We start from the raw sequence: 14469 nt of genomic DNA on the forward strand, positions 1-14469 counted from the left end.
TGACCAGATGGAGAGGTGTGCCCCAGCCTTGGCAGTATTTCTACCCCACCCCACCCCCAAAACGAGCACACACCACAGAAGCCAGCTCAGCTGTGAACTATTGGATTTGAGACAGGAATAGAACAAATCAGGGGGCTAGCGAATGAGGGAGGGGGGAGAGTGATTTAAATAGGGGAGGATGGGAGGGTCAGTGATGGGGGAGGGAGGCAGTTATTTACAAGAAGGCTCGGGGGGCCGGAGGCTCATCTTGGAATATTTTATAACAATATAAATAAGATTCTGGTTTGCTTTTCCTTTTCGTCTCGTAAAGGAGAGAGAAGTGCAGAGTTCGATTCTGTACAAGGGGGCAGCGGCAGAAGGCCGGCCGGGCGGGTCACTGGGCGTCCACCCGGAAGGACAGCAGCTTCTCGGAATGCATGTTGTTCAGGGTCCGCAGGTCCGGCAGCTTGAGCAGCAGCTTGGTGAAGCGGGAAGTCTCCGAGGGCCGGTTCTTCAGCACCAGAGCCCGAAGAGCCCGCAGCAGCGTCTCCTGGAGCTGCTCCACCGAAGCGGAGTTCTCCATGCCCGAGCGGTCTGTGGGGAAGACGACAGCAGTGAGGCAGGCTCCCTGAGCTCCTCTGAGGAGGAACCGGAGGAGGTCTGTGAGGAGGTCTGCCAGGAAGTCCGCCAGGAGGAGGAGGAGGAGGAGAACACGGCTGCTGCTGGTGCTGCTGCCGGAGCAGCCTCTCCCTGAAGCCCCTCGGAGGGCCCACGGGGAAGGAGGAGGAGGGGAGCGTGACTGCTTCCCCCAGACCTCTGCCCCGAGAGCAGGAAGCGGTGGAGAGAGCCAGGAGCATGGTCTCCACAGGGCTGGTCACCTCCCATCCCACAGGGCCATTCTCCTTCCCCGAACAGGCCACACACGTCCAGGCTCCCTTGCTCTTTGCTCTGTAGTTCCTGCTGCCTGGGATGCCCTTCCCCCTCTCTGCCTGGCAATATCTTATTTGTCCTGTGAGGCCCCACTCAAGTGTCACCTCCTTTCCCAGCTCCCCCAGGCAGAAATAGTTGTCTGTGCTTCCAAAGCCCTTGGTTCATGCTTCTACTGTGACACTTATCTCACTGTTTTATAATTAGTCGGGCATGAGTCTGTCTCCCCAGCTAGACTGTGTCTGAATCATGTCTGTATCCCCAGTGCCCGGTGCAGGGCCTGGCATAGAGTAGGTACTCCATAAAAGGTGTGTTGAATTGAACTGCGTCCGCCTCCTCCCCCGGGGTCAGGCTCAGGCGAGAGCTTGACCTACCTGCAGAAACAAGCACCACCGCGGTGAAGAGGCCCAGCTCCTCCTCGGTAAGCGCCAGGGAGTTGAGCTTCTCACTGAAGTCGAACATGGCATTGAGCAGGTCCCCCATGCCCATGGCTCCGAGTTCCTGCAGGCTATAGGTGGTGCGGCTCAAGAACATCACTGTCTGGTCCTTCACGTTGAACAGCGATGCAAAGCGCACCATCAACACCTGGCGGGGGGGGAGTGGGGGGCAGAGATGGTTATCCTTGGGGGTGGGGTGGGGGAGCACTTGCTAAATTGCCCCGCAAGTTTTCCAGGGGGTTTACTGGTGCTGCCTTAGATTTCTCAGTAAAGAGTGGGGGTGGTTTCTGAATGGGTAGGTGGGTAGGAGTGGGAGAGAAATGGAAGGATGGAGAACATCACCCTGGCTTTGGAATCCAACAGGCCTGAATCTGAGTCTTAACTTTGTCACTACCCGTGACCTTGGACAAGGTCACAAAAGCTCACCAAGGTGAGTTTGCTCATGCCTGGAGTGGGGGTAGCAATGTGCCCTAAGATGTTATTTTAAGGTATTGGAATGTTATTTGACCCCAGCTGAGAAGACAGAAGACCCAGCCATACCAAGGCAGGATGGAGAGGAATCCTGTCCCCTCCCTCAGCAGTCAGAATCTGCCAGGACAAAGATACTGGGGGTTCCAAAGCCTTGCAGAACCCCTGCCTATCGCAGATACCCAACGCTGGATCCTTCCCCGGGTCAAGAACAGGGATCACAAAGGGTCACTCACCTCAAAGGTGCCAGCCTTAAGCAAGGTGACCTGGTCATGTTGAGAAAGATCGCGAAAGCCGGGGATGTGCTTGGCAAACTCTACCACCTCCCGCACAGCAGGTGTGAAGCTCATGGAGAAATCCTCCCAGATCTCTTGCACGGTTCTCCCACTGCGTCCATGTGGGTACATGTTCATGGGACATGCCTGGAGAAGGAATGGATTTGGGGAGGGGAATATCAGCTAGGTTGGTTCAGATGGGTTCCCCCAGCAGGGCTGGACCCCAGCTTCTGCCTGGGTTAGGGACTGTGGCCCTGAGGATGAGTCTTTTAGGTAAAGTAGCAATCAGGTGCCAGGTGGAGATCAGGGATTCACCGACAGAGCCCTTACGGCAGGGCTGAGCATCCTCCCCTGACAAGAGGATATTCCTGCATTAGCATACAGGCACAACCAGCTGCCTTATGCTAAATCCAGTCTCCCAGGCCCCCTGCCCACTTCACCCCCAGTGCCCTCACCAGCAAAACGTTCTTGGAGTTGCCTTGCCGTGGACTGTTGGCAGGTGCTTCGCCTTCTGGGGCTGTGTACACATGGGTGGGGCATAGACGGTGCCCATTGCTGTTGGGCTGCTGGCAGCTGTGGTGGGCAGGGCCTGGGGTCCAGGCAGGAGGGTAGGAGGAGGAAGCCTGGCGTAAACCATTCAGGGCTTCATTATGACGCTGGGCAGCCATGACATTGTTGTCATTGGGGACAGGAGGGCAGCCCTGACCTTCCCAGCAGTGTGGGGTGGTGGCTGGAGGGCTGCCCGATGCATGGTTGGCATTGAAGTTGCCAGGTGAGGTGCCCAGCTTGTCATGCGCATAGGTGAAGATTTCTCGGTGGGCCCGAGCCACCTGGGATATCACATCCTCCACTGTGGGCTCAGGACTTGGGGATCGGGGAGGCGTCAGCTGTTGTGGAAATTGGGAGAAGCCCACCAAGGGTGAGGGAGCCGGAGCGGGAGGTGGTGAGGGGCCCATGGGGCCTGGGGCTGGATGCTGGGTGGGTGAGGTTTCCAATGGACACTGGCTGCTCATTTGGTTGTTGGCCAGGTTCATGGCGCTCTGCATCTCGGCAAGCATCCGCTGCTTCTCTCGTTTGGGGATGCGCCCAAAACGCACAGCTGTGACAGGATGAGAGCAGCGTCAGGAAGTTCTCACACACACTCACATGCTTCTCTTCCTTCCTTCCTCCTGAAAGGGCAAGGCCCTGAACGCTTGGGGTTTCACATCAAAACCAGAACCACAGCCACGCCCACTGAGGGGGGTTTTCCAAGTAGGGATTGCTTAGGAGGTGGCCAGAGGAACTAACAGGAAAGAAGCGCGTTTATCTTTATGAAAGATGGGTGTCCCCTGTGCAAAGGAGACTCCCAGTGTGACGGGTCTCCGTTGGGACTTTTTAAAGGGAGGGATTAGCTCAGAAACTTTGGGTGGAAGGAAGGGAGGGGACATTGTGGGGCAACGGTGCTGCCTTACCATCTCGAGACATGCCCACGGAGAGACACTTCTTGAAGCGACACTGCTGGCAGCGGTTCCGGTTGATGCGGACAATGGAACAATTTTCATTTTTCAGACACCTCTTGTACTGGATATTCTGCTGGATGCTCCGACGGAAAAAGCCCTGGAAGGACAGGGGCAGCTAGTGAGCCACTCCATCCAGGCCAGGCCTATGTGTCCGGAAGGATGAGGTCACATGCCTCTGCCCTTACCCCCATCCTGCCTCACCTTGCAGCCCTCACAGGCATGCACGCCATAGTGGAAGCCTGAGGCAACATCCCCACACACTTTACACAGTAGCACCATGCCATTCAGCTCTGTGGGGAGAAAGAGGCAGCGGGTGAGCAGGAGGGCCATCTGAATGGCCAGAGACGTGGAGGTTTTCTGGGCTGGACAGCAGTTGGTGCAACTCTAGGAGAAATCCCTGAGGCCAGGGAAGGCCCTGGGAATAACTGTATCATGTGAACACCATGTCCCAACCTAGGCCTGTCCGCCTTTCCCCAAATCAGCTGGAAATTTACGCACTGGTGATGTTGCTGGTGCTCTTGCTGGGGGACACTCGGCTACTATCTTCCAGGGCCACTTGTAGACCCCCTGGGGGGCTCCCATTATAGAAGGAGGAGGATGACGATGAGGAAGATGAAGAAGGGGAGCCATCATCACTCAAGCTGGGTGGAATGCTCCCAAAGGAGCGAGCTGGGTCCTGAGTGAGGGAGCCAGTGGGTGACGGTGGGAAGTAGGCAGGGCAGCCTTGAGTCAGGGACTGGAAGCTGCCATTGGAGCTGTCGCTGTAGAGAGACTCAGGGCTGGTGCGGCTTGGGGAGGAGCTGCTGGAGCCAATGTAGGTGATGACACCACCTGGCAGGAAAACACAAGGGAAGGGATGTCAGCCGTCACATATCTTTGGTCCCAGGGTACCACTTTGCTCATCCCCCCACCTCCCTCCTCCAAATACTGCTGGATGCTCAGAACTTAACCGTGTGGAACCTTTAATCTTGGGAGTCCCAGGAAGAGCTGCAGTGAGCAATTCCCCAACACATATCAGACATAACATGGCCAACCAATACCCTAAGACCCTTTGCAGGGTACATTCAGCTTCTGCCTTGGGTGTGAGGTGCCTCCCTAGAGGCGGGACCTCTGCAGGCATCTCACGTATGTATCCCCTCTGCCCTGAACGCTGTCCTTGGGACTATGGACTGCAGCTGATGACCTAGTGGTCAGTGGCAGACCTGAGGATGGATGAGCCACTGAGACCCATTCAGCATGCCCAGTTTCCCCTCCCCCCACCAAAAAAATAAATAAATAAATAAAACCCGTGGCTGATGCATTCCAGGGATGAGACTATGGAAGGCCAGCTAGCCAACACTGAGGAGAGTAGAGGTCTTACAAGAGTAACCAGTCACATTCCCCCAAAACTGGAAGACATATTCTCCGAAGATACTGAGGGTACTGAACATGCCCAGGCTGGTTGCCCTGGGCTCCAAGAGCAAGAGTCAGAGTGGACTCTCCCTCTGAGTCCAGGAAAGACTTAGCAGTGCACATTGCAGGAGGTGGACATGAAAAACAAATTGTCCAGCATAGGGCTTTGGAAATCCCCTTCTAGATCTCTCAGCCTGGTGACAACGACCTTGGCTCTCTGGCCATTCAGGAACTTTGGCCCAACCAGGTGGCTGTGTTCCCGTGGTATTAGGAGAAAAGGTGACCTGCTTGCCACACCTTTGCCAGGCACCTAGCCTGGCCTGCCACAGGCGGGTGGGAGAAGGGAGGATCCTAGGACACGTGTGAGCCAACACAAGCCATGTCACCGTGTATCCAGAGCACATGTCTTGCTCACCCACTGACACACACTGAGCTGGGCAGGGCAACCCTAAAATAGCTCAAGGTTGGTCAGGGTGAACCTAGCTCCCAGTAAAAGTAGTTGCACAATAGATCAGCTCCTACAGTTTCAGGGTTGGAACTGAATATCCCATCAGAGATGGAGGGGGATGGGATATTACTGAGTGGTAAATGAATTTGACCTAGTTCACCCATCCCCCCAAAGGGGAATAAGACCTTCATCCAAAGATAATCCTACCTGGAAGTGAGGGGCATGCCCAAAAGGGTCTAGTCTAGATCTAGATCTATCACAACCAACTTGATTTGTGACCTAGAGGAAATTAACTCCACTCTCTGGGTGTCAGTTTTCCTTTCTGTGAGGAAGGGGGGTGGGGAAGGTGAAGGAGACCTTCAGTTATGATTCTGGGAAAGTCCTTCATGACAACTGCTGCTTGCTTGGTGGGGATGGGGAATGAGACAGTGTTTGCGGAACTAAGGAAAGAGATGCTCCAGGAACAGAAGGAATTTGGACCATGGTAACACCGAGTCTAAAGGCATTAAAGTGAGAGGAAAGGAAAGAGGCGAAGGTCAGCTAGACAAGAGGTACCATTGAGGAGAGTAAACATGAGGCCACGAGAGGTCAGGGATGTCTCCATCTTACTCTGCTTCGATGATGGGGAGAAGGGGGGCCCCAGGCAGGCGGACAGGAAAAGAGGCAGGCGGGGGCGGTGAGTCAGCCCGGCTTCACCCAGATCTTGGAGGGGCGGGGCGGGAGCCGAGCCCTCAGCCGGCCTCACGTCCCCACTCCACGTGTGCCTCCTGCACGTGGCTCCCCAACGAGGAACCCCGGAACCCGAGGCCCCGCCCTCTCCGCTTCCCGTCAATCGGGAGCGGCGGCCCCGCCCCCGTCCCGCCCCTCCCGGGCCTCCGGGTCCTGGGCTGGGCCCCAAACGCCAGCCCGGCCGGGGCAACTGAGGGAAGGAGGGAAGGGAACACGCGTTGCCGGGGCGACCGGGGGGCGGAGCTCATTATGTAACGGGGCCGGAAGGCAACGACCAATGGGGTGGCGGCCACGGCTTCTGCTGAATGAAAACAAACGCAGCACGTGGGCCGGACTCCGCAGCCATGTGAGCCCTCCTGGCCTCCCGGGCGTTGTGGGTGTCCTCCCCGGGGCAGAGCACCAACTACTCTGCTGGCTCCTTCAGGGCCGCTCCCTATTGTCACTGAGGATTCCCCAGTGAGATCCGACCCATTCCCTCAGCCCCTCCTGCCCCGAGCCCCTATCGCCCCACTGCTTCTCAGGTTCCCTTGAGCTTGCAGGAACTAGGGGAAGAGGAAGAGAGGGAGGAGGGGGTCCCCTTTCTGAGAAGGCCAGGCATGCCACAGCTGCAGGCGAGGGGGGAGGGGAGATAGGGATGTTTGGGGCACTGCTCCAAGGCTCCCAGTCCCTCAAAACTGTGCATCTTACCACACGTACCCGCTCTCCTTTTCCTCCTGCCCGGGATCCGAGTCCTTCAGGCTAAAAGGAGCTTTGGGACTCTGAGAGGTGGTGGGGCGCCTCCGGGCTCTTTCCCAGAACGAACAACTCGCTCAGGAAATCCCAGCCTATGGTCCCCATTATGCTAGCAAATCCCCGGGCCGAGGGAGTCCCCAGTGCCTTACAAAGTTCCTCCTGTTCTAAGGCATATATGAAAGTGAGGAGACAACTACAAAGGATGATGACGGTAAAGGAATCTCAGTACCTGTGTTATTGTTGGAGTCCAGGGTCGTCATGTCTTCACTGGCCGAGAGCGGTCATTCAAACCGGACCTTAACACAGGCTGGAGGTTGCAATTGCCGCTGTCTCCCCCTGGGCACGGATTGAGGGCGGGGAATGGACCCCGCGGATCACAAGCAGGATCCGAGGCACGCTGCAGCAAGGTCTCGGGGTGGCCGGACTGCAGCCCTGCAGAAGGGTAGGACGCAGAGGCAACGGAGGTCTGCTTTGCATGGGAAGAGCAGAGTGTGGGGGAGGGGGAATCAGCCTGCTGTAGTTCTGGCTGGAAGGTAGCTAGGAGAGTCGGGTCTCTGCAGTGCACGGGGTGCCACTGCCTGACGGCTTCACAGCGCTGCAGGGTAGCGAATCTGGAGCTCCCGGTGCCAAAGTCCCAGAGGGAGAGAGGTTGCAGTCAGGAAGTAAGTAGGTGATGGGGAGAAACGGGGCACCCAGGCGCAAAGAAGCGAGACGTGTGCCCTGCTACGTTCCCTCGGCAGCAATATTTCACTCTGCCAATCTCAGCCGCCTTTTGCCCCAGCCTTTTTCCCTGGGACAGAGGGCTCTGCGCAGGCGCCAGCAACCCAGGGTTCCCGGGCCGCACGCGGCACTGGAGCAGGTACCATGTGATCCCAGGGAGCGCCTCGTGCCCCAGTGACACACTTTTCCAGCAGCAGGCACGTTGAGCTCCGTGCGCCTGCGTAACGCCAAGCCTGTCGGGATTTGTAGTCCACTGGCAAAGGGGGCGGACTGCGTCTATTTCCCCCTTTCTGCCTTGCAAGAAGCGGCTACTGGGACGCGGGAGGAGCTAAGAGCCGAATGGGGTGGGGTACACTGAAAAGTCAGGGTGGCGTGTTTGGAAAGCTTGTATGGCAGAGGCATGTGAATTCCTGGGGAGGGACTGGCAAGCTTGGCTGCTCCCTGGCAGATCAAAACTAACAGGCTCTTTCTGCAAACCTTGCAAACGTGAGGGCTTCACGTGATTGCAGGACTGCGCCTTGAGGTTACTGGTGACACAGGGAGAGATGGCAAGTAGGGAAGGGAGATATTCCCAGAGTCAGGAACTTAAGCTGAATTTCTGCTGCAGAACCAAGTCCTGAGACCAAAAGGAAATGTGACCCCTTTACCCTCCACTCTCCTTAGGGAGAACATCTTTAGGAAAAGGAGTTGCTATGGGGGTGAGGTTGTCCCTAGGGACTCCCTGTTTGCTTGTATGACACCACCCCATTCATTCGAGGTGACTTTGGGGTGAGTCACTTCCCTTTGTCTGGGAAATAAAAAAGACCAGGGAGGGGAACTTTATGGTGAAAGTGCTTTGAGGTCCTAAAGTAATGGGGCAAAACGTGAGGCAGGGGTCTGGGGGCAGAGTGACCCATTCCCACCCCCAACACCTGGTGCTTGAATGCAGCATGTAGATCCCACAGAAGGGAACCCAAAGATCATCTTAACTCCTTCCCCTTTCCTTAGCATCCTTTCCTTGGTAAGAAGAAAATGAAGCTTAGAAGTGAGTGGCCCAAGGTCAGACATTCATTCCTAGTTCCCTCTGCCCACCCTAAATAGCAGGGAGACGGACAGACCTGCAAGGGAAACACTGCCCAAAGGGGTTAGAGATGGCCAGCATCTCCCTTCAGAGCAGCAATTGCCCCACTGGTGAAAATGGGTCCCTTCCCGCTTGAGGATTTGGACTGTGGGGAGAGATGGGGCCTCTTCAAGCAACCAAGGGAGCCTGAGCCACCTGCTGCTTCCTACTAGTTCCTTCCTGTCCCAGGGTTTCTAGGGAGGGTTTTGTTCTGCACAGGAAGCCCTTCCCCACTTGTTCACAGACAGCTCCTGGGGCAGCACTGAGAGGTCCCTGGAAACATGACAGTAACCAGAGAGGTAGAGAAAAGGAGTGTGGGCACTAAGGAAGGAGGGACCTGGGTAGTGAGGAAACCAGCGAACCGAGTGGACCATGAGGTTGAGAGGAGGTGACTGAATAGCTGCCTTGACCACTGACCCTCTGACTCCCAGGAGATGTGCTGTCTAAAATGGATTCCTTTGAATACCCTGGGTTTCAGCCTTATCCACCCCACCCCCCTCGACCCCAGGAAATGTGGGAGAGAGCAGACAGTGAGCTCTTCCCTGGCCTGCCCTGGTCCTCTAGCCTAGAGCTGGGAAGCTGTGGCAGAGCGTGGGAGGGCCTGGGAGGGGCTAGGACAAACACGGAAAGAGGCTTTTCAGGAAAATTTGGTTCTGACCTCAGCCTTCTCCCCTCCCCCTCCTGCCCGGCTCTGGAGGGAATGCTGGGAGATGAGCTGCCATGTCCAGTATTGCATGCCCTCTGTGTTCTCCCTGCCTCTTCCTCACAGCCAGGGCCAGGGCTAGATTCAAAATCAGGGCCCTTGGCATGAGCTCTAGTACTCCACCAGTTCCACCAACAACACCAGCACACTCCCCTTGCTTGTCCTGGACCCTCCCTGAGGCCCAGAGCTCTGTTCATTGCTCATGATCCTGTCCACCCCCTGTTCTGATTGTTGGTCTTTTTCCCTATGGGGAAAGGGCCAGGGGTCAAGACTCCCTGCGTTTGCAGCCAGGGAGAGGGAAGAGGAAGCAGAAGCAGGGAGCACTGAAATTCAGTCAGCCTAACTCTTGGCAAGGACTTGGGTTGTTTTGCAGTCTGAGTGAGGTATGAAAGCGGAGGCTGGGAGGAAGAAAGTAAAGGAGGGGGGTTACCTCTGCTGCCTCCTTACTCTGCAGCGCTTCTAATAGGGCCCCACTTTTTTTTTTTCCCTGACAAAGAGGTAACTTTGGGATCTTCCTTCTACAATTGGAGGGAAGGATACAGAAGAATGAAGAGGCAGGACTCTTCTTTGGCTCCAGAAGCTTCTAGTCTATCCGCCCTGTTCCTTCTACTGCCAGCAGCAACTGGCAGAAGTACAGAGGCCTATGGAACCCAGAGCCACCAAAGGGAGGGAGAAAAGGCTGAGTTGTCTTGCCTTTGGGGACCTGGAATAGAATCGAGCTTTGGCCTCTCTTTAACCTCAACCTTGACCTTAAGACAACAGGTGCAATTCAACACAGCCTCCCACCTCTCCTGCCAGCTGGACATTCCAGTTCACTTCTACACCACACACACACACACACACACACACACACACACACAACCATTCCTCCTATAGCCAAATTCAGCTCAAGAAGTAACTGGGTTTTTAATAAACAGTACTCAGATTAGAACCGTGTGGAAGGATACGGATACGTATCCAAGACCTGACACAGCAAGGCAAGCCCTGGCTCCATGTTGCACATACTTCTACTTAGATTTCTCAGAGTCTGGGATTTAGGGACTGATCTCACCATTTGGGGGCAGGGTTGGATCGTGTGTGTGTGTGTGTGTGTGTGTGTGTGTGTGTGTTTCCAAATATGTCTTCAATTCTCCTGGATTTCTTTGGACTGGGGGTTAGGGGAGTGGACAGGACAGATAAAGCAGTGGAAGGAGAGGGATCAAGAGCTCCAAACTCTACCCGAAGTATGCATGCAATTGTTTATGAGTGAAAAACTGCATGTGTGAGTGTGTGTGAATGGTATGAGTGTGCAGGGATGCGTGTGTTCGGTCCAGGATCTATGCTCCTTGCCAGTGTGTTGTTCTGGGTAACAGGGCAACGCCCCGTACAAATCCTGGGTGGCCTAAATCTTGGGCTGACTGCTTGACTGACTGTCTGAGGGTGGATCCTTTCTAGAAACCAGGTCAGGCTTCAGTAGGTGCCTTCCCTTCCCTCTCCTTTCTCACCAAGCAAACTATGGCCCAGGGGAGTAACCTCCCTGCCCAGGTGATGCAAACCTGGGTCAGAAACCCCGGGGATTCCCAGAATCAGGGAAGCAGCCATGTGCCTGGGAAAGACTCCTGCCTTGCCCTCCTACGTTCTTTTCCTAGTCTCTAAAGGGCTAGGTGGCTTTCCTTCACCTACCTACTCTTGGGGAGAATTTCAACAACATGCCACAGGAGGGCTTAAATCTGAGCTGATTTGTTCTTTGGGGGAACTGGAGAAAGAGAAGGTGAAGCATAGTCTAGGGTTGAGTTCCATGGATATGTTTTGCCTCAGATTCTATCCTCACCTCGCTACTACTCCTTTCTCCAAGGAAAGGAAATAATAAGCACACATTAAGTACCAACTGTATGCCAGGCACTGTGTTGTGTTTTACACATATTATCTCATTTAATATCCATAACAACACTATGATGAAGGTCTCATTCTTATTTTAGAGAGAGGGAACCCGAGACTTTGAGATGTTTGTTAGCTTGCCTGAGATGCAGTAGAGGCTAGGCGATTTGCCTTGAAGCTCTACTTGAAGTGAAGCACTGAGAATTGAGAAGATGTCACATCAGGGGTGCCTGGGGGGTTCAGTCGGTTGGGTGTCTCCCTTCAGCTCAGGTCATGATTTCAGGTTCCTGGCTCGAGCCCCACATTGGGCTCCCTGCTCAGCAGGGAGCCTACTTCTCCTTCTCCCTCTGCCCTTACCCCTGCTCATGCTCTCTCTCTCTCAAGTAAATAAACAAATCTTTTTTTTTTTTTTTTAAAGAAAACCAAAGAGAAGATGTCACATCAAATAGTGGTGGAGTCGATAGAGAATTTTGGAGAGGCTGAAGCTCCCTCAGCTATCTCTTAGAACTACCACTGCCAGTGTCACAGTGAAGACTCAGGGGTGTTGGGAATCTGACCTCAAGTATGAGGGTGCAACTATTTCCACTAGCAAGACTGCCCTTCCTGGAGAAAGTGATCACTTCGACTCAAACACTGAAACGTCTGAGCAGCCATCTCATCCTGGTGTTTCCTAACGTGAGGTGTCAACAAGAAGAGAAGCCTGAAGCACCCTAACCCCTGTCCCACAAGTACCTCACCTTCCCAGAGCCATTTCCTTTTTCCTCATCCTCTCCCCTGTCTCCCTCCCACATTCTCCTTGCATGATTGTAAAGGTAGACAAGGGCCAGAATAGGGTACAACAAACAAAGCAAACAAATGACCACAGTGACTGCTTCACAGATGAGTCATTGAAGCAGACACCTGAACCCTCTTGTCTCCCTCTGACTTTGGGATCCACAGCAGGTGGAGGGGGCAGGTAGGTCAGGGCCCTTTAAAGCACCACTGTGCTTCCTTCAGTGGATGTATTAAGAACGGATTGGTTCGGGGATCCCTGGGTGGCGCAGTGGTTTGGCGCCTGCCTTTGTCCCAGGGCGCGATCCTGGGGACCCGGGATCGAATCCCACGTCGGGCTCCCGGTGCATGGAGCCTGCTTCTCCCTCTGCCTGTGTCTCTGCCTCTCTCTCTCTATGTCTATCATAAGTCAATAAATCTTAAAAAAAAAAAAAAAATTAAGAACGGATTGGTTCATATGACTTTGCATGATGACAGATGGTAGCTATGCTCACCATGGTGAGCATTTTGTAATGTATAGGTATGTTGAATCACTATGTTGTAAACAAATAATAATAAAATAAAAATTTGTGGGATCCCTGGGTGGCGCAGTGGTTTAGCGCCTGCCTTTGGCCCAGGGCGCGATCCTGGAGACCCGGGATCGAATCCCACATCAGGCTCCCGGTGCATGGAGCCTGCTTCTCCCTCTGCCTGTGTCTCTGCCTCTCTCTCTCTCTCTGTGACTATCATAAATAAATAAAAATTAAAAAAAAATTTAAATAAAATAAAATAAAATAAAAATTTGTAATTAAAAAATTGAAAAAGAACAGATGAGTTCAATGAGAGTAGAGAAGGCCCCCTAGGGGATCCCTGGGTGGCGCAGTGGTTTGGCGCCTGCCTTTGGCCCAGGGTATGATCCTGGAGACCCGGGATCGAATCCCACATCGGGCTCCCGGTGCCTGGAGCCTGCTTCTCCCTCTGCCTGTGTCTCTGCCTCTCTCTCTCTCTCTCTGTGTGTGACTATCATAAATAAATAAAGAAAAAAGTATTTTTTAAAAAAGAGAAGGCCCCCTAAATAATTGTGTACAAAGCCCTAATGAAACAATTCCCACTTCCCCATTTACCTGCTTGAACAATGTGCCCCTCCTAAAGCCTTCCACCATCCTAGGCCATGCTTCATCAGATGCTTTGGGGAACTGGAAGGAGGGTCCCCCTTTCAGAGCCCAGGATCCAACTCACATCCCAGGATCCAGGAGGTACATGACTGGCCTTGGCAGCGAAAGACTTAAGTCTCAGATTACCCTCTTTTTGGCATGGGGTTCCTTCTCCTGGGTTGGGGAATGGTGCCATCCAGCACATGCTATGCTAAGGCCATCCTGTCCAACCTTTGCTATGCTGCTTCTGGAGCCTACTGGTGTTTCTTTATTCCAGGTCTGGCAAAAGCCTATTGTCTGTCCTTGAGCCTCTGTAGGACTGAGATACAGGGGAGTGAGAGGGGGAGTGGAGGGGTAACTGTGTGCCTGCCTCTGTTTCCACCTCTTACCACAAGCTCTAGGTCAAACCCTCTCCTTATTCCCATACCTTGGAATGGATCTTCTCCTAGCTGCTTGGGGAGGCCAGAGGCTCATGACAGTCCTGGTGAGCAGAATGGACCTTCGGAGGAGTGACGGCCTGGGCAGACATTAGGGGCTGTGCATAGCTTCTGGGAGGCCTACATAAACACTGGCTAGGATGGGGAGGGAAAAGAAGGGTGCAATGGGCTGCCCAGGAAAGAAAGCAGCTTTGGCCCCTCTAGTTCAGCCTGCATGGAAAGAAGGAAAGAAGCTCATTTTCGTCCTCCCATACCTCTCCCCTGGTCTGCAGCTGTGAGTTGGGCCCGGAAAGACTGCAGTATCTTGAGGGGGGGGGCAGGAGAAGGAGGGAGAGAGAGAATGCGACTTTGCAAATTTGGGATCCCCCCCTTCTTCTAAATTGGGGGGGTGAAAGGGGGAGAAGCAATTTGCCAAAGAGATTTTCAATGCCACAGGAAGGAGCTTTGGCTCATTAGAATGCACAGTTTGCACCCTGAAAAAAAAATCTGTGCTGGTTGCAAAAATGCAGACGTGTGTAGGGGCCCAGCGGAGATTAAAAAAAAAAAAAAAGCGCTAGCTCTGCAATGCAGGATCTGCGAAGTTTTGGTGCGATGAGGAAATGTGGGTCGTGCTCGTTTCGTTTGCTTGTTCCTGCTAACCTACTGTCCGCCTGACTCCAGCGCGGTCTCACATCCCAGCAAGAGGCACTGCTGCTCAAAAACGGGGTCACGGGGCAGGGGGCCCTGAGCAGAGGGCTGAAGTGGGGGTCTGGGGTTAAGTACTGAGAGAAGGACTCTATGGGGCTGGGAGGGCCAGGTGGATGGGAGGGGACGCTTCCATGAGGGATGGAGGCTGAGCTTGTCTTTAGCACTAGCGTTTGTTC

The 14469-nt window shown here is 54.2% G+C and overlaps 1 protein-coding gene and 1 long non-coding RNA gene across 3 annotated transcripts; one reads left to right on the forward strand and one right to left on the reverse strand.

Moving 5' to 3' along the window:
* Window positions 1-86: 86 nt before the first annotated feature.
* NR1D1 (nuclear receptor subfamily 1 group D member 1) lies at window positions 87-7763 on the reverse strand. 2 transcript variants are annotated; one of them, XM_077853115.1, is made up of 8 exons: window positions 7116-7763; window positions 4084-4416; window positions 3787-3875; window positions 3538-3682; window positions 2542-3185; window positions 2048-2233; window positions 1281-1491; window positions 87-573 (listed from the first exon to the last, which is right to left on the reverse strand). In XM_077853115.1, the coding sequence occupies exons 1-8, from the start codon at window positions 7144-7146 to the stop codon at window positions 374-376; spliced, it is 1839 nt and encodes a 612-aa protein (XP_077709241.1). In that variant the 5' UTR covers window positions 7147-7763; the 3' UTR covers window positions 87-373. The 2 variants fall into 2 exon arrangements, with proteins under 2 accessions (XP_077709241.1, XP_077709240.1); XM_077853114.1 differs by lacking the exon at window positions 7116-7763 and adding an exon at window positions 5981-6112.
* Window positions 6258-12602, forward strand: LOC144286553 (uncharacterized). Its single transcript, XR_013354581.1, has 2 exons — window positions 6258-6610; window positions 11684-12602. It is a non-coding gene; the product is annotated as an uncharacterized LOC144286553 (long non-coding RNA).
* Window positions 12603-14469: the final 1867 nt, after the last annotated feature.

This window comes from Canis aureus, chromosome 16 (genome assembly GCF_053574225.1).
Source record: "Canis aureus isolate CA01 chromosome 16, VMU_Caureus_v.1.0, whole genome shotgun sequence".
Classification (NCBI taxonomy): domain Eukaryota; kingdom Metazoa; phylum Chordata; class Mammalia; order Carnivora; family Canidae; genus Canis; species Canis aureus.

Coding starts and splice junctions, on each gene's coding strand:
- NR1D1 (XM_077853114.1), bottom strand. CDS start 6,029: ATGGAGACATCCCTGACCTCTCGTGGCCTCATGTTTACTCTCCTCAAT. Junction 3,876..4,083: donor GAGCACCAGCAACATCACCA/GTGCGTAAATTT, acceptor TTCTCCCCACAG/AGCTGAATGGCATGGTGCTA. Junction 3,186..3,537: donor CGTGGGCATGTCTCGAGATG/GTAAGGCAGCAC, acceptor ATCCTGTCACAG/CTGTGCGTTTTGGGCGCATC.